At 40.8% G+C, this 20,426-nt stretch overlaps 1 protein-coding gene across 7 annotated transcripts in view; it reads left to right on the top strand.

Annotated features, from left to right (window-relative positions):
- Positions 1–222: 222 nt before the first annotated feature.
- The window catches only part of nrxn3a (neurexin 3a), a 223,155-nt gene continuing 202,951 nt past the window's right edge, over positions 223–20,426 (top strand). For 4 of the 7 annotated variants that reach the window (XM_020615713.1, XM_020615716.1, XM_020615715.1 and 1 more), the window contains exons 1-2: positions 223–505; positions 11,276–12,400. In XM_020615713.1, the coding sequence (XP_020471369.1) occupies positions 11,701–12,400 (700 nt within the window). In that variant the 5' untranslated portion in view covers positions 223–505; positions 11,276–11,700. The remainder of the gene's footprint in view (positions 506–11,275; positions 12,401–20,426) is intronic. The other 3 variants (XM_020615712.1, XM_020615710.1, XM_020615718.1) reach the window with 1 other exon arrangement.

Raw genomic sequence — 20,426 nt, 5'->3', positions numbered from 1 at the left:
CAACTGGCCTGGTGATAAAGTGAAGGGCTAATAGAAACCTACTGGCCCTTATGTGCAAATCATGGGATCTCCTTTGACTTAATAAGAGCCTTTAGTGCATTGAGCCATACATACAGACACGTGCAGGTGTGGGTGTATGCCCATTTACAGCCATACGCCTTTAAATGGCGTGTGCTGGTGCTGAGTGGAGGGCGGATCCGAGTGGCGCGCGCGCATGTTTGTGTGTGCGTGCGCGCGCGCGCCTCTTGCCTGCAGCCGCTGCAAGTCGCACCGAGCTAACGGCGGCTGTTGTGCGCATGATGCACCGAGGTCGACGCACCTGTGAGAAACGATAAACCCAGCCCAGTAGCGCCTGGTGCTCCCCGCCCCGCGGCTCCGCACTGGCACCGAGAGCAGCGGAAACACTGCTGCTTTTGCCAGAACCCTGGATTTTAAAACTACGGCTCTGTGGAGTTTACAGCTGGATTTTAGCAGTTGGATACTCTTAGTGGTCTGTGAAACTAAGGTCAGTAGCGTCGTCTTTTTTTTTTTTTTTTTTTTTACTCCAACCTGTTCATGTTCTTTGTCCGCGTAGAAAACCCTTCAGAATTGAATGCTGTAGTGCACAAACAGGAGCAGGTTCTAGAGGAATTATCATGCAGATAAGGCTCGAGTTTCCACTGCTGGCGGACAGGTATAGCGGAAATTGCCACTTTTCCAGGACCTTTCCAGTTTGTGCTCACCGGAACGGTGAATGTGGCGAACCGGAGCAGGTGTGAGCCTCCTTGAAGGAACAGCGTGTTTGTGGGATTCAACATGGGAATTTTTGCCATGTTGGCCTCTAAATTCCCCCGGTGGAACAGGGGCGGGTATAGTATTACACACATCCTTTCCTCTCTCCTGAGGTGATGTTTACCATGAGAATTATCAAAATTACTGTTGGTAAAAATACATTTTCCAAATACGACTATGCAGCATTGAAACCACACTTGTGTGTCAGATCTGGAGAGCATCGACCCCGTAAAAAGACCGCGTCCTGCAGGATTTCCTTCACCTTGTTCTTAGGATAATGAATAATAAATAATGTGAACGCCAGGTGTCCGGTGTCCACGCATTGTTCTGGTCTGGAGCTTCATGTTAAAATGTCAAACAAATGCACCCGTGACGCCGAGCACACCCCTGTCCGCCCTACAAACAGCAAATGCGCTCTTGCAATACAGATGCATATTTTGATGGAGTCTAATTCGACAAGCACTTTGATACATGACCTTCTGTGTTTACGGAGATGGGCAGGCTGCACACCTCGCATTAGCCATCACATTCCTGCATTATACGCCTTCCCTTCTGTCTTTATTCAGACATCCAGCTGCTGTTTTCCACACACGTCAGGTTAATTAAACGAATGTCACTGCATTTTAAAAATCCATTGACAATACAACGCTCAGGTTTAAAATAATAAGCATCTAAATACATCTTCATATTAAATTTCGCTCGAAATATGAAGATGGATTAAACCAATCCGTTAGAAAGTTTAAAAGACGTAACGTTGGGATGTTTATACGTGGGGAAAAATATGAAAATGAAATGTTTTAGTGAAAGAATGGTTTTGATCATTTCGGTTCCCCGGTGGATCAAATGGCGTCCACAGGGAGGTTCGCTCAAATTTCACTGTTCTGCTCCCAACAAACTGCATTTCATGCTGCGCCTTGAGCTTATAGCTCTTTTCTCTATTCATCAATCCACATTTGAAAAGGCCTGTTTGTAGATCAGACTCAAATCTATTTATTGACCGGGATTTTAATTTAAATTAGAACTGAAATTTTGCACAGTTTGTCGTTTACACTGCGACGACAACACATTTTACCCTTTATACAGCAAATGTGGCTGTTTTCATCGCAGGAGAAAACACGAGGCCTTGTGCAGTGCGCCATAGAAATCCACTACCTGCCGCAAACCCAGCAGCCAAGTGTCCAGGCCTCGATCTTGTAGATCTGCGCCCTGCACACTTGTCAAAAATCACCAGCAGCTTCTTTTTTAAAAAAAAAAAAAAACTGGTGCAACAAAGTTTAAATTGGTAAGAGATCACAAAGGCAAGAGGATGCCAATTAGACTTTTATTCACCGCTGCAGCACTCACTTCGATGTGTCGGATTTGGAGAGTTAATAACATTAGATGATTCTTGTACATTCATGGAGGGGGGATTCCTAATCAGGCTTTTTCCCAAAACGGGCTTCAGGATGGGCGTGACCCAGCCACAAGATGCGTCCTTTACCCTGCAAAGGACCCAAAGGTGCTTCATCACCCGCTCCTGAACTGTTTAAAACAATCGCTTCCACCGTCAAAGCAGCAAAAACGGTTCCGTTTTCTGTCACATTTTCTACAAACAAAAGAATGTGTCTTTCCTCTTGGTCCAAACTATTGCAAATATCTTTTTAAACCCGTAAAAAATTCGTTTGCTGCCCAGCAAAATTAGAATCAGGCCAGATTAAATATGATTTAAAATTTATGACCATTGTTAACAATTATTCAGCCTTGAGTTTGATACGCACGATGATATTTTATATGGAAAATACTAAAAATCTGTCGCCTATGTACGCTGCGCATTTTGAAGCCCTCCCCGATTTAATTTTCCTGCTCGTTACAATCCCCCCCCCCTCCCTTATTTTTGTGTATTAGTGTAGGGGTGCTGGGTGTAGGACGGAGGATGTTTTGGGTAATTTTGCTGTCCTGCTTTTTTTGTTAGGGGGGCGGGGGGCTGGTTGCCAGCCGATTAACTGCGCTGACAAGTCGGGCGCAAAAAGCCAAGGGCTCTCAAGGTAACACTAATCCCTCTGGGCGGGGGCAGGCAAATATTACGCATGATTTTGGAGAATAGTCTTTTCTTTAATTTGATCGTTTTTTGGCGCACAGACGCCCCCACCCCCCGTTCGTTTCTTATTGTTTACAGGTGTAGTGGCGTGTGACATTGACGGGCCATTAATATTGTCTATTCCTCATCTAAATTGTGTTATTAAAATGTAAATTGAAATATTAGGGGAGAAAATCTTTTTTTTTTGCGTTGCAATAATTTCATATCCATTCAGACTTTAAAAATGCACATAGATGTAATATACCTTTTCATTTCTGCAAGTGTACCAGCTATAGTACGGTCACTGTTCAAGATGGTTCAAGTCTGATGTAAAGCAAATCAGTCGTAAAGGGGGAAACAGCCACTGTGAGAAAGGTGGCGTGGTGTTGCATAAACTACGGATGGTTGTGAAGGAAACGAGGTGTTTGTGGCTTCAGTGGTGGAGTGTGTGTAGTGTTATGTCTGTGTGCACCTGCGGGAGAGGCATGCATCCAGATTTTGGATGGTTCTATGCATGTGTAATATTTTTTTAGTATGTCTGCAGTTATTTGTGCACGCGTCAGTGCTGATCTGCGTCGTGTGTGTGTGATGAAATTTTTGACAGTGCTAAGGTGTGTATGAAGACACTGGTGTGGTGTACTGTATACAGAGATGTCTGTATGGTGCAGACGCTGCTGCGCGCGCGTGTGTTGCAGGCGTTAGTGGGGTGCTGGATGCTCTCTAAGTGAGTGATGTAATGCCGTGAAGGGTGCTGCAGCAGAACCACAAAGCCCAGAGAAGGCGTGTCCTGCCTGCAGAGTAGCTGGATAACAACACGGTGCCCACGCCGCACCCACCGCCAAAATAACACAAACACACACCATCCGCTAACTGATGATGTGAATCACCTAAGTCATTTCAACTGAAAAATCATTTTCTACAGTCTTTCTGTCCCTCTGCTGAATATTTTGTCCTTTTTTTTTTAATTCAGTGCATGGGAATTCAATAAAGGTGGTGGTGGTTGGGTTGGGGGGTGTCAGGCCTCATATCCCCGTTCAAAACCAGTTGCAAAACTGAATATTTTAACAATGGTTAAAATATTTTCACTGGTGATTTAAGGTTTTTTTTTTCAACTAAGTGTGTTTTAGTCCACTGAGACACTACTGCTGTCCATTACTGATACTGTATGTACTGTGGTACAAGTCCTTTATTTTAAACCATATTTCTATGATTTTATACAAAGCCAAAACAGTTTCAGTAGCTTTTCTAGAGACTTCACTATGTCACAGTATATTTCTAAAGTGATAAAACACTGCACACAGGACATGATAGAGAATGTTATGGCCGTGTCAGTCATTCCTGGGTTCTTCCATAGATGAAATGAGGCCAAACAGATGGACATTGGCCTGAGATGGTCAGTCACTGCTGTTCCCTAGAAAGCTTCTTGGCTGACATGAAGTGTGTGTGTGTGTGTGTGTGTGTGTATTTGCAATGTGATGAAGAGGAAGAATAGATTTGGGGTGTTTCATGAGATGCATGAGTGGGAGTGGATGAGGTGGAACATCCCTCCCTCTGTCTCTGCTCCCTCGCTCTCCGGTTCCACTCATCTTTCCTTCTGCTGTCTCCTCCCTCCACTTTCAGGCTGCATGTCTTGGTCAGATGATGTCAGAGCCTACCAATGCAGCATTTTTGGATCTACTGTGAGATGTAAATGACAGCATCACTGTCTGTGTGCAGATTTACAAGGCTTCATGTTGAGCGATACAAGCAAATCATAAAAATTGCAGCCTGTCCTCTGAGATATTATCAGCGAGCTGTGGAGGACATTTTGTCACTGTGTCTGGACGGCATTGCTGTGTGGGAGTTTGTGTGCGTGTGAGATCAGGGCACCTGCTGTAAAATTACTGGCAAGTGGCATCCGTTTAAACAGGAGAGGCCTATCGGCTGCTTTTATCTGCATTTACACACACACACACGGCCTGCCATCCCAGTCCATGGTTGTTAATAAGATCCAGAGTGCTGCTGCCTTTTGTCAGTGTGTGTATGTGGACTCATCCCTGTGGGGTTCGTCAGAGGAGCCTTTCACCGAGAACAATGATCCATGCCGTTTAGCCTTTTAACCCCTGATGCTCACCACACTGCAACAATAGGCTCTCTCTCTCTCTCTCTCTCTCTCTCTCTCTCTCTCTCTCTCTCTCTCTCTCTCACACACACACATTGAGGTATACACTGAAAATGATGCCAGAAAAAGCCTGCTTTTGTAAACACTGCTGTATTTACACTCCTAAATGATGAATCCAGAGCAGGACAAGAGCTTGAGTGTATGATCCACCTCTGATTAGCTCACACCAATCAGCAGATAATACTAAAGTAGTAAGATGTGCATTGAGTTTTTAAAGGCCAATTACATATTTTTGGTCTGATGCTGCAGAAAGCTGATCCAACCGCACCTTTTTTCATGCTCAAAAACCCAAATAAACACATCAAATAAAAGTCTGTACAGTTGAGCACAACTGTAAAATGGAAAATTAAAATGTTAAAGGGAGTATCAACCTCTTCCAAACAGTAACTAATTGCAGTGTGGTGTATTTCATTATTGTTTTTATTGGGCCACAGAGTAAAAAAAAAAGTTTGCATATCGGCAAAAAAGACAGATTTTAATTATTTGAAATGTTAGCAGCTTGTAAAAAAAGATGATGGCCAGTATTTAATTAAAGGACACTAAATTACCCAACATTGCTCCAAAATGGCAAAAAAAATGTTATATATGAAAAGAATATTGATAATCCTAATATATAATAGACTATAGAAGGAGAAACCTCTGTGATGTCAGAGCTGGACAGCACTGATTGACTGATATTTCTCATAAATAAAAGGTTGATCACCAGCTCAGTATGTGTAGAGCTGGAAGAGGCTGTGCTGTTAAGTAGAAATATAATGGACAAATTGGAAACAAGTATAGGTAACAGATATACACTATACAGACTCATATTTCATTTTTTTAAAATAGAAAATTGAGAATGAAGTTTGTTGTAGAGCAGCCACACTTTTCCAAATAAATGAACAAGATGTCATATGTATATAAAAAAAGATGATCAATTTGATAATTTAAATTGATTATATATTTAACATATTTTAAACAGTCACCTGCAGCTTCCTGACAGCTATAGTTCTGCAGTCTGTTTCTTTGAAAGATTCAAATAATGAAACATGAAATTGCTAGCCTCAGTGCCCAGCACGTTGCAGGCATTCACGTGTGATTGAATGATGAGTGGCTGTCGTCATGACTGTTTGAGGCACCTGCATGGCCAGGGCTTGGATTTTACTGGTTGGTGACTCCTCGTGTCAGTGTATGTGAAGTGGAATCCAGTGTTTAATAATCCTTACAATAACAGCATGTGTGAAATTACATTTGACATGAGAAAAATGTGAAAACCAATGCATTTGTGGTATGTGAATCTGGACTGATATTTTTTTGTGATTAACATGTGAAACGTTTTGAATAAATCCGCCTGCTTTTCTTTTCTACGTCACATTTGAGTGACACAGCACAGCAGATTAATATAAATTCCTGACAGGAGGATTATGGGGATATGCTGCCAAGTTCTACATTTTAGGGTTCACTTCAGTATACTTGTTCTCTTGTTCAATAATATTTTTGCAGAAAATACAATTAGACCTTATGTTGCACATTGAAATTTTGACATGGAGGACTTTTGTTAAATTTTCAAAATGCTGAATATAAATCTTGAATTGGACTCTGCTGTTAAACAAGATTCCTAAATATTTGAATTTGTATGACTCAGCACGATTAGTTGGGTTTCTATATGAAGCATTAGTGGCAGGACAGGCAGACACCGATGGATGTGGACAGTACCATGTACTTTGTCTTATCATTATTTAATACAAGCCTCTGCATAACGATGGGCAGTGACGTACTAATTAGGAAGAGTAGTAATATTTATGTGTAATGTAGTAATGACCCAGAATAAACTCCTGTGGCACCCCATTGCTGATGGTAAGAGGGCTTGACTCAGCACCTTCAGCAGCAACAGTCTGAGTTGTCCCTGTAGGCTAGGTATTGAACCACAAGTACAACATCATTTAGACCTGAAGACTGTAGTTTAAGTAGGATTATATGATCAATAGGATCAATGCTTTGAAGGGCTCAATAAAGAGAGCAGCACAAAATATCAGAGTAGACACAGGACTAGAATATATGCAATAGTGTCCAAGCACAGATAGTATAGGTGAATATTTTTTTTTTTCCCCAGTACAACAAGGAAGGACACAGGCCTCACCTGAACCCTGGTGAGCTTACAGAATAAGGCCAATCATTTTCTATATTAACAGTATTTTCAACTCTCCCCATGCAAAGACTAAAACCAGTGACTTGCCTCTACTCACTGTTAATGTCGCCCAGGCTCCAACCTGAAATAGTCTGTTCATCTGTGCCATAGACCTTCGTTGTTGTTTAAAAACACATTAGTGAAACGCACTGGATGACACTTCTTCATTATGAAACACAAGAAATATTGCCAGGAAAACTCCAAACTACCATAACTTGTACCAGCACCTAAAGTAGGCAGGAGTCTGTTGCGCATGGGTGGTCTCCATCAAAGCTGGTGTTTGATTCCTGTGTGAAATGTCTTTTTTTAACCTTTGATTGGTCCACAACCTTAACCACATGTTTATTATTGTTACCATGATGACAAAGGTCTGGTAAGTGTGCTGATAGAATGGTTCTGTGAGTTGTATTTGAGGAGAGGGATGTGTCGTATTTTGTTGTTTAGGTTGGAGGACTTGCTGAGTTGCTGGTGTTGCTTGTATTCGCTGCCCAAGTGGCTAGCAGATCTACAGGATCACATTCATGCTTTGTGTAGGATGGCAAATGAAGAGCTTGATTGGATGTAGGGCTGTGATAAATGGAAAATTCACCAGTGCACATTTTGAGTCACCAATAAAGTGGGTATGTTGAGAAAAAATTTAGCTCGTGTGTCAGAGAGGCGTCACCTCCAGATGATCATCTCTGTGGAGGAGATAGTGAAGCTGCAAAACATAATGCTGGTATCTCAGATGCTGAAGTTCGAGTCTGCTTTGCATTTGGGTGTGGCTGTGGTTCTGGGGTAGAGCGACGTCGATTCACGGGGCCTGCAGCCCACATGTCGAAGTGTCCTTGGGTAAAACACTGAACCCCAAGTTGCCTCTGATGGCCAGAGCAGAGCCCTGCAGGGACAGTACCACCATTGGGGGTGTGTGGGTGTGTGATTTCCAAATATGTGTCAACATAATAGTTCATTATTTTCACAGTTCACTTTCTTTTAAGCACCTTTGTCCCCCCAGATTTTAAAATTCACTGTATGACTGTGCTGGTTTCTCCTGGATGTGTTTGTTCTTTTCTTTGTGAATAGCGAGCAGCAGGAGGATAAGGGAAGTGGCAAGAGATAGAGACACTGAACACAGATCAAACAGGGTTGAACAAAGGGACCCTTTTGCTACCCTCGTTTCCTTATCCATCTTGTCATTGTCTATTTATTTGGTGGTTGTCATTTTGAGCACTCGACACTGTAGGGAACCACACAGTGACACCATGAGTAAGAGTGTAACCCTAGTGCTTCGGATGTGTGCCACAACCTACCCAAAGCCCTGGCTCATTACGGATAAGCAGGACTCTGTCTTTTGTTCCAGTGGTTCAAGAAAATGTTCATCAGAATGGTCAGTGCAACCCCCCCCCCCCCCCCGCCCACCACAACCCTCTTCATTTCAACAGGAATCTCATAAAACCTATGACGTCATCTCTCCTGTCATCTGCATTCACTCTTTACTCAAAAATGCTAAATGCCAGCCCAAATGTTGTTTTTAATGCAATAAAAATCCCTTTGTCTAAAACAGGATGCGGAAAGGATGTGTTTTGGTGCTGATCCAGCATGCTGGAGCCTCTCTCTCACAGCTTTTGGCTTTGTCTTTGGCAAAGACTCTACTAGACACAGGAATCATGGGAGCTCTAGGGCTCCTTTGCATTTTATGGGCCACTATCCACTTGGCTCAGCAAGGAAGGACTTTCCGGGGAGCAAAGATTCAAATTTGTCTTAGTCTGTAACTTTGAAAGATACTGGGTCAAATTAGCTTAGTGGAATGACTGAAGCATCATTTGGGCCTCAGATGAACTTTGGCAACCCAGCCTCACATCAAAATATATACTAGCTACGTTGGTCCACAATGCAAAATGTGCTAGTTTCATGATAGTGCCTCCAAAATTGTTAAATTCCAATGTTTTTCTGGATTGAAAACTGTGACATCTTTCTGCCAGTTAGAACAAAAGACAATGGCTGGCATTCCTTATACCTGGTTAAGTGTAGGTGCAGAAACTCCATGGTTATGGAAAGTCCCTGGCTTCAGTAGAAACACTCTCAAATGACACCAATGGGACTTGATCTCCGGTTGTCTGAAATTCAGGTGTTTGTTGGAACTATACATCCGCTTCAGCCACCTCCTTCCTAATCTTTTTAATGCTCTCTAGTTCCAATCCATATGCCTTCAATGGACACTAAATGTTAGCTTACTGAACCACACTCCTGTCCAGTTGTTGGTGGTAATGCACCATTTAGTTTTTTGCCAACTGCCATAAAACACAAAAAACAAGAAAACAAAGAAGGATATTGAGCTACAATATAAAAATATGTTGGCATGTCACAATTTTACAGCCATTATTGTGACACCACTGTAGACCAACAAAGCTGTTGTACACTTTTACACAAGACTGAGCTGACTTTAGACTGCAGTTTTACACATTTCCTACAGTGTGGTCACATTCTGTGTGGCAAGCTTCAGGGCCAGTGTGGAGAGTAAGAGAAGTGACAGCAGCCGAAACCTGTATTCATGTACAGATGAAGATGTCAGTGTTGTTTTAAGACCAACTTGAAAAATCCCTGTCCTTTAAACGTAGTGCGTGTGCAATGCATCTAAAAAAACTGTAGAACTTGAGGTGATCTGTAGGATGACTGGATGACTTTTCAGAACACACATACTTGGCTAACTACAGATATTGTTTTTAGGCTGTGATATTTGCAAAGTGTGGTGTTACTGAGTACTGACTTTGTGTGCGCAAATGTTTTTGTTTTTAAAAATGTTTGTTTTTTTGAACACTAAATTCATGAAATAAAAAAGTGAGGCTCATTTCAATGTCTGCTTTCTGCAGAAAACCAACATAATGCTGTATGCATTTTACACGGGTGTGGTCAAACTCTTGCATGCAACTGTCCTGTGACGGGGAACATTTTACTGCTATGTTAAGAATGTAAATTTTGCAGAATGACACTTTCTTTAATATTTAGATGAAGTATAAATCTTTTAGGAGGCAGAGTTTTGAGATAAACATTTTTTGCAATGTATTTTAAAAAGTGTGTTTATGTATGTAAATATATATACACACAAAATAAACAAATAAATAAATTCTGTCAGCTTCTTAGTACAGGATTCAGTAGAAAGATGAAGGCTGGTCATAAGATGAAGGCAGTCTGCCTGGCTGACTGATAGTCATGCACTGCCCTGACAGTAATGAGTCTAATTTACCCAGTAGATGACTGATAACTCCAGACAACCTTTGTGAAGGAGGGGAAAATGCAGTGATATTATGGGCACTTTTAATTGGGATTGGTGACTGCCATCAGTACAGCGCATGTTAGTTGGGAACAGTGCACTACAGTACTGTCAGCATTCTCCTTTGTAAGAAATTGTATAATGTATATTTAACATAGCAAACACATTTTCATTGCAACAAAATCCTTATTTTATCATTAATCAGTGCTGATGCTACCTCAAGTGACATTAAGGTCCTTACTATATGTTATTCTGGAATTCGGGGGGTTCAAGTACCTGTATGAAGTTTCCATATTTCATTGGCTGATTTCAGTATTTTTATACTCTTCTTATTTTAGCCTAGTGAAACAGGAGCGCTGTATCAGGGAGGGCATCCTGTGTAAAAGTCTGTGTCAAATCACATATGCAGATCTGGATTTCCATGCTGTCTGTGGAGATTGTATGAATCCACTAATGGGAGCAGTCAAAGGAAATACAGTAAATAAATACAAGTCATTATTTCCCCCATTTTTATTTTTGGCACAGTTTAGAAAGAGAAATGATGATTTTGAATTTTCATCTAACAGATTCTCTACTTTTTAAGTTAATATGGGGGGGGGAATAACATGTCAGAACTTTGACATTTGTTGATTAATCGGTTACCGGTAAACAATTTACAAACACCTAATCTGCAACATTAAGGTCTGACGTAAATGCTGGTGGAATCTGCAAAACTTAATGTTTTTGACTGAAGTTGCCAGCAATGGTGCTGATTGCTGGCAGCTCTGTAGCAATCTGAAGGCTTCTCAGGATGTGTCGTATTATTATGATTAGCTGTAAAATCAATGCTGGTGGAGCCAATGTAACCCTCTGCCTTTCTTTTTCTGACAGTGATGGAACTGAGAGAGGCCAGTGGATCCCTTGTCAGCTCAATTTCCCAGTGGACAACATGAAGGAGGAAATTCCATTCATCCAAATAGAGTCCATTCTATCAGACCTTGCACCATGAGTCTTGATAGCATCTGTTCTGAAGAGTAAAAAAATCGTGTCGTTATCTCACTTACGTTCCAGAGGAAAACAACACTGCCCTGCAGCTACTGGTTAATTTACTGATGTGATTGACCTTAAGACTGTTAAACACAACGACTGTTCTCCTGCTACTGCCCTTTTCCCTTTAAAATAATATTTTTATAAGAAATATTTATTTGAACATATATCTGCACATATTGTGGCTAAAACTGTGGATCCCTGAAATTCAGTCTAACCACCCTAAGATTTGAATCTGAATTCCCCTCGAGCACCTTTTTTGGATTAATATGTTCTTTGCAGCTATGGATCTGGTTGGTTTTTCTATCAGGCTTCAGATATTCCTCAGCACATGTCTGGGACTCGAATTTTTAGGCACACCAGGTCAGTGGGCACGCTACCTCCGCTGGGATGCCAGCACCCGCGGTGACCTCAGCTTCCAGTTCAAGACAGAAGCATCGGAGGCGCTGCTGCTGTATTTTGATGATGGAGGCTACTGTGACTTTCTGCAGCTGTCAGTGGTGGAGGGCCGACTGCAGCTGCGTTTCAGCATCGACTGTGCTGAGACCACAGTTGTTTCTGACAGACGGGTGGATGACAGCAGCTGGCACTTTGCCACTCTGAGCAGATATAATCTGCGTACAGTGCTCGTACTGGACGGTCAGGCCAAAGCAGATGAGGTGCGTCCTCAGCGTCAGTTCATGAAAATAGTCAGTGACCTGTTCCTGGGTGGAGTGCCTCAGGATATCCGCAATGGTGCACTCACACTGCCTACGGTGAGAAACATGCAGCCCTTCAGGGGCACAATTACAGACCTCAAATATGGCATCTCACAGCCCCTGTTCTTGGGAAGCCTTAAGGTGCCCCTGGAGTCAGAAGGGTGGTGCACCGTTAACCCATGTGAGAATGGCGGTATATGCTCAGTGGTGGATGGAGAGCCCATCTGTGACTGCTCTACAACAGAATACCAGGGCCGCTTCTGCAGTGAAGGTAATGCACACCTTTAATGCCTCTGATACTGTAGTTTATACTGTATAATTTTGCAGGACTCTAACTGTGAAACACTCAGTTCAACTTGGGATTCAGATAATTGCTTTGACTTTTTAAAATTTTATTTATTGCATTTTTGGCTTATGCTCAAACATCCCCCTGCTATAGGGGCTAGATTTAAGGCAAATCACCAAAAGAATTCTGAGTGTTGTATCATAATTGGAGAGCTGCATTAATCCAGCATGAAAAAAGCAGTTTTCATGTAGTTTTTCCCTTGTAATGTCACATGTGATTTCACCTGTCCAATGTGTATTCATTTGTCAGGTTACTTTTCAGAAAAGACCAACAGTATGACCTTCAGTGTTTTTCACATAACTTAACTTTTTATCTCTCTAGTCTTAGTTGTTTCTGATATTACATCTACTATCATGAGCTCTGAGGCAGACAGACTTTGTGGGCTTGCTTGTCTCTCCCAGCAAATGCTATTATCCGTGTGTGTGTGTGTGTGTGTGTGTGTGTGTGTGTGTGAGACTGAGCTGTACAATCAGAAAGCTAATCTAAGCGCGGTTAGCCAGTGAGGCGCAGGTTAATGGCATTGGTCCTGCAGGCAGTGATAAGGACGCCTATAGAGAGAATGGGGCCTCCTGAGCCCCTTTTCTTCACCCAGTCACAAGATGGCAGGTGTTTTATATCACATCCTTTTGTGCTGAGAATTTTGCCAGAGCTGTGTTTCAGTCGCTCTACAGCTGGCTATACACAGACCAAAATTGATTTCTATTAAAAGAAAGCCCTTTGCACATTTCCACTCATGCATTTCATCCCTGCTGGCCAAATAAAAGACACTTTAATTTGCTTAATGTAGAAACCTGAATTTCCTGTGATTTTATAAACCCATAGAACGGAACATTCTGTGATAAAACCTGTTTTGTTGTGGTAACTGATGAACATGCAGTCAGTCCATGAAGTGGATCCAGGCACCTCTGCTTTTTATCCTGTGCTCTGAAAAAACTCTTGTCATGTACTTAATTATTCACAATCAATACACATTCTTTAGGCTTTCCAAACCAGCAGCTGAGGAGAACACAATCATTTGACTCCTTATAAGATAATCAATACCACTTAGATGAGAAAGTCACTAAGCTCTTTTTTTCTGTTTAATTGATTTAGATTGCAGGAAATTTGCTTTAACATATTTGTTTTTCTATTTTGTCCTCCATCCTTGACTTTTCTGCCTCTTCTTAACCTCTCACACATATGGAACTTGCATCCCATTTGGGCTGATGCCAGATCCCCAGTACACAGACAAAAGGCCAGGGAATCTGGAATTTCAAGATTAGGGTTTTTATCTGTATCTACCAGTGTTTAAAATGAAGGAGAGGATGGGGTGGGGGGTGGTGTCTGGGCTTTTCCTCCTCTTTGTCTTGCTGGTGATGGAGCTGATTTGCTTTCGCTCAGCTGATTGAATGGGTGGAATTTAACTGACAGGGTGGGCTCCATGGGTAGAAATGTTTGTGCTTCAGTTCCTTTGTTTTAGACATGTTTTAACTGCAGACACATAAAAACAGTAGAATACTAGCTGGTGGAGAAAGTATTAAACACAATCTGCAAACTCAGTCAGTGCTATGTCACAACATCAGGCCAGTGGAAGACTAGCTGCAGCTGCTGACTGACACTGAGAGGAGGAGCCTCGCTTGCTCTACACTTACCTCTGCTCTGAGTAACAGTCAAATATATGAGAGAGTTCTAGTCTTGTTTATATACCATTACATGGTCTGGTATCAGTTTGCCACTATCATCCTGGCCTCTGAGATCCACTGATCAATAAATTTAATCCAGTTAATTGCCTTTGCTAGTGTCAAAGGCTTATTATATATCACAATAATTTAGCATTTCTATAAGGCATCACTATTAATATTTTGTATCCATGTTCAGACCCATGATTTCACAGCTGCCTGTCTGCCTGTGAGTCTGTATAGCTCTGGCTGTATTCCACTGTATGATGGGTCTTGCTAATGATTTAGCTTTTACTAAGATTTGGGCTATTTATGCTGAGGGTGGCACAAAAAGTATTGAAACCCAAAAATATGATATTAATCTGCTTAGTAGATGTCTTAGCAATTTCCTTGTTAGATCATGTTTTGTTTAGTTGGAAATGTTGACATGAAGAGAAGCCATGGAATGCTCAATTCTACAGGAAGGATGGATGTACTCGGTAAACGTCACCTCAGTCTTCCTATTTATTTATTTTTGTACAAGCAAAATTATTGTCACTTTGGAAAGTTCAGGAATCAGGTATGAGGATCATGGGAATCCTCCATTTTGTTCAAGCTGTATCAGGGTCTCTGCCGGTGTGGCCTAGCAGTGTGATGCTGTGCCACTGCTTATTTTCATTAACATTAAATTTAATCAAATTCCTGAGCTCTTAAAAACTCAGACAGCAGAAAGGCAGGGGCGCCTCCATCATGCAACGTCGTGAAGCCCTTATATGTTTAAAGGATTTTTTTTCTATATGACTCACTCTCTGGGGACCATGAATATTCACTGCAAATATATAATTAAAAACAATTAAATGAATACAACCACAACTGTCCAATTAAAAAAAGCAGAATTTGGTGTATTCTATACACTTATAAATAGCCTTCTACAGGTCCATGAAAGTTCAGTTTACAACTGTTTTAACAGTGTTACACAAGGCCTTCTAAAATGGGTCTTTCCAGCTCTTTCCAGAGTTCTTCATAGGTTTAACATTTGCTGTGGTGCTAATTGGACTTACACTTGAAGTATTTGAATACAGTGTTGCCAGTAATTCTTACATCGAAATGATTTGCTACAGGTACAGTATACTGAGTCCCTCATCTTCTCAGTTCTCTCTCCAAAACACACAGGCACACCACCTCCGCACAGCCCAGGCCCTCCGCTGTGAGAAGTGTGATTCACTGAGGTATCAGTTTGAGGGCACTGGTGACCTTAGTAGGCTGACAGGACACTTTTCCCAACCTTGATCTACAGGTTGGGATCTGTTCCCAGTGTTGATCTATGTCTGGCTCGCCCTCTCTTGCCTGTCTGCCTCACCTATCACTGCCTCACAGGGGCCAGCTGAGCTGGACTGGTGGGTTGCCTGCTTTCAGAATGCATCAGGGAGGAATGTGACATGACTAAAGATCTGCAAATCACAAACGTACGACCATGACATATTATCAGACTAATGGGCTTTGAAATACTAATCATGACTTTAACACCAGAGAAACAAGCAAACATAAAACATTTTGCAAGGCTACGAATGATGTAGAGAAGATTTTTATCATTGTGTTTGTAAAAACAGATTGATGACATGTTCTTGGACACCCTCTGTTTGTGATCTACTGCATTATGCAGTGTTTATTAGTATATTTACTATCTGAATAATTCTCAAAAACGCCACTATTCAAATAAGCACATAAATAAAGGCCAGATTCATATAATACAGCACAGAGGTTGAATCACGTGCACAGTTTTTAACATTAATGGTGCTTTCATTTACTAATTATTTCCAATCACTTTGCCATTATTTTTTGGTACCCTTTAATTAAACTCTGCACTTTATGCAGACATTTGAAATTAAAAGACTACAGGAGGGATTATCCTGTGTTCACACTGAGTGCCATGTGAAAAAAACAAAGCCCCCTCATTCTTTTGAATGCAGCCAGTGTGCCAGATGGCTCAGCTAAAACACTGCAATGTCATTTGTGTTGGCCAGTCATAAATACACTAGAGCACATTCCTGGAGAACTGTGCATTTTTGCTAACTTCAGGATTATCACAAGGAAACATAAAATAGCTTTTTATGTGCCCTTACGTGGCTGCTTTCAGTTGTTATTGGGATCATAGATGTGGGTTAGTAGGGCCCTACTCCTCCTCCTAGTCAACTCAGTAGGCGTGCCTCACTGTTACGCAGACATGATATGTTTTTAATCACAGTAATACATCTCTACTGCACCTGGTTGTCAGGTTTAGTGCAGAGCAGCATTTCCTTTGATACTGGAGGGTTCTGGTGACAGTAGTGCAAATCAAGATGTACAGTACCTGAGGCTGCTGATAAGGAATTCATTTTTGTGCAGTGTATGAATAAGATCATTTAAAAGAAGGCCCAGAGCGTGAGAATAACTGTGCCATTCAGGGCTTGTATCAGATGAAACTCGCTGTGAATGGCACAGTGGTTAAGATAGATCCAATTAGTGGTCCCAAGAGGAGCTAGGGCTGATGAGGCAACCTCATCATTACTTCAGTTGCCTCAGCCCTGCTGCTTTTAGAGAGCAGGTAATTTTAAAAGCTCAGATATCCAACTGGGGAAGCCAGAATTTTTCACAAACACTTCTAGTAAATGTTGGTGTTCAGCTGTTGTGGTAAGGCAAGAGAAATGAAAATATTTACATGACTTCAACAAAAGCCGGTGTATGTAACTCATGCAGACGGGTCCCTTGTGAAAAATGAGATCCAGAACAACATAAAATGTGTCCTAAAATCTTTGATCCAGATTGGATCCGAATCATTATAGGCAGTTATACTGTACATCTTACCTGAACATTTCAGGAGTCTAGCTTTGTTATACGCCAAGTTATGGCAGAAAATTTGCATAAAATAGGGCTTTAAATGTTAATTTTAAATGGCTGTCAGATCAGGAATCCAGATGAAATTTGGTCTGGTGATAGACATCGCCACCCTGCATAAAGTATGTGTTGTTAAATTCCAAACTAAAAATGATTTTGATAACTTTTTATGGAGATATGTTTTTATTTGACCCCCTGTTAAAGATGGGAATATTTATTTATTTATTTATTATTTAAATCTTGACCTCTGACCATTTTCAGCCAAAATCTAAGTACTTCTAGGGTTGGTCCCCACCAATGTCTGTACCAGGTATGCTGATGATCCATCCAGCCATTTTGTAATAAACTGACAGATGCTCTAAAATACTGCTTCAGCTGCCACAAAAATGCTGGAGTTTACACATCTGTCCATCTGTGCTCAACACAAAACACTGGAGTCGTGCACACTTTGTACAGTGACTATGTTGTAATACCCATGAGCAATACACTAAATGTAAGTTTTATTGGTGATTAAAACAAGTCTAAAATGTAGAATTATTCATCAATCCAACATTTGATCAACACAATTTTAGAAAATTGTATTCAGTTTTCATTTTATATAATGAAAATATATAGTTTATTGTTTCTTACTGTATATAAAGGCCCGGTCCCCTCCTTAGATATTTGCACAGCCCCAGCTAGATAAAACATTGATGAGCTAACATTAGGGACCGTTTCAAAAGTGCATACAGATGGTTAAGTAATCTTTTTAGACACTTAAATCATTATTTTCATCTGTATCTCCTCTTTCTGTAGTATGACCCCGTGAGTAGTTTCCCACTATTACGGTAAATACCTTTGTTTTGGAGCTGGGGTTACAATACAGATCATGCTTTATTAACATGGGAAATGAGGCAGTTTATGAACTTTGATATTTGAGGGTTTTTTTTTTTAATCTGAAGAAATATTTGAAATACGATTTATCTTTCGGTTACAGAGACTAGTTGCTTTGCTTTACACCCCTACGCAATCACAATATACACACACACACACACACACACACACACACACACACACACACACACACACACACATACAGCAAATACATTGCAACAAGCTACGCAATCACAATATACACACACACACACACACACACACACACACACACACACACACACACACACACACACATACAGCCAATACATTGCAACAAGACTGAATATGTTCACTAGAGCACATATAAAAAGAATAAAAGTCAACAAAGGATGATTCTTAAGTGTTTCACTTTTTATTATGGAGTCCCATTCTGAGTATGAAGGGAATGAGTGATTTGAGATACAGATTGGATCATTCTTATTTATTCAGTTAGGTGTTCAATTATGTATATGTAAATGTTTGTTCCTGACATGATGGTCTAACAGTAATAAGATTGGCCAGGCTGTTATAAATAAATAAAACTATGTGTAGGCTAAGCTCTAAAATATTTGTCACTTTATTTTTCCTTCATGAGCCAGAATGTTTTCCCTTATTTTCTTATTTTTGTACCAAATAAATCTTGGTAAAAACAGGAAAATTATACTGCTCCAGTCCATTACAGAGACACAGCTGTAGCTGTTAGCACCATCCTGAGCCTGGAAGAGACTTACTGTACCTGCAGTCTTTCACAAACTAATTGGACTATAGATTTTACTCAGGCTAGAACATTTATAGCTGTTTTTATTGTTCTTTCACGCCTTCATGGTTTGTTCTTTCAGTAACATATTTTAATTGTCTATTAGTGTTAGTTATATCAGGGGCCTATATCTATATTAAGTGTTGCGGCAGCAGTCATCGAGTACCAGTTGTTGTTTCTTTTAAACTGTTAAGCTACTGAATTATTTCCATATATTTGACAGTTCCAATGCTGTGTGTCAGGAGTAGTTACCATTTTTCTCAAAAGGAGGAAGCCTTGAGGGCATATGGATTTCACATTTGGTAAATGCAGCTCCTCCATTCTCATGAAGAGGCAAGAGTGAGGGAAGCAAGTTGTCACATTAGCAAAATGGAAAGCACCCATAAAAGTGTTTGCTTTTATTAGCAGGAAGTTATTTCCAAAAGAAAGAAAGTCACTTTCAGCTTTTCCCGTTTAGGGGTCGCCACAGCGAATCGTCACACCACTCGCATGTTGACATTTGGAATGTGTTTTACACCTGATGCCCTTCCTGATGCAACCCTGACTCAAACCCGGGCCGTAGCGGTGAGAGCACTGCGCCTTAACCACTAGCCTACCAGGGACAGCAGGAAGTCATTTCCAAATCTATAACAAAATCTTAGAGAAAGGCATTGGTGAAAGATCGAGGGTTGATATTAAAAGGACTACTTCATGAAAGCTAGGGGACCTTTGTCATCAGTGTTACAGTAATACTCACTTGCTTAAGGTTAGGGAATGATCGTGATCATGGATAAAAGAAACCAACGGATAGTAAATTGAAAATGAACAGTGGCCTCCTGTGTTAGTCAGGGGTTAAAGTCTGCTCTCTGGGACTTTGTAGCAGCCTTACTTTACTACAACCACAAATCAGAAGTTGGGACAGCAGGTAAAATCAAAATTAAAACTGAAAATTGTGATGTGTAAATCATCTGTGTCCTCTATTACATTGAAAACAATACAGCAACCCATTACTTGATATGATACCTCATTTTATTCTTTGTTTTAATCCTGCCTACAACACATTCCAGATAAAGTTGGGACAGTTGAATTTCAGGGCTAGTAATGAGGTCAAACAATGAAATGAAGATTTACACATCACTATTTTCAGCTTCAATTTTGATTTTACACACTGTCCCAACCTTTTCTGATTCGGGGTTGTATCTTGTTTGCTCTCGATGGATTAAAGTTATAATTTCTATGGCCGCTAGAGATTTCTGTCACATGAACGCAAACAGATACTGTTCTGGGTATTTGCTGAAATGATGGATGCATTTATTTTTCTTGGCAGGAAGGTTTCTGGCCTACATTATATTTGAAATCCTTCTCCATGTTAAAACTCTGGAGAAATACTGTATATTGGTTTTAAAGTAGTACATTTTAAATGTTTCAAGTCCCCAAATACATGGAACAACCTAGAAAATACCCTCTGTGTATGTTTTAGTTTTTGAATGTGTGTCTGATGAAGACCTTGGTGGCAGAACCGTAGCATCACTGGGAGTTTGGGAGCTTGTCCAAACTGCTTTCTTGTTGCCCTGTCTCCAAGATACTGTAGCAGCAGCAGATACCACCCTTAACATAAAGCCTGTGTTCCACCACATTATTTGTTGTGCACCATGCAGGTGGCCACTCCTGACCAGTTATGATGTGCCTATATGCTCTTTTTGTATTAAATACTGTATGCCACAATAGGAAGTGTTGGAGAAAATGTACATGCTAATGTTGCAAATTCTTTTCCAGCTTCTACAGATGCTCATTTCTTTATTAATGAGCC

Source organism: Monopterus albus, unplaced genomic scaffold (assembly GCF_001952655.1).
Source record: "Monopterus albus unplaced genomic scaffold, M_albus_1.0 scaffold169.1, whole genome shotgun sequence".
NCBI lineage: Eukaryota > Metazoa > Chordata > Actinopteri > Synbranchiformes > Synbranchidae > Monopterus > Monopterus albus.
The sequence above is the reverse complement of the archived record's forward strand: the minus strand, read 5'-3'. Positions and strand labels throughout refer to the sequence as shown.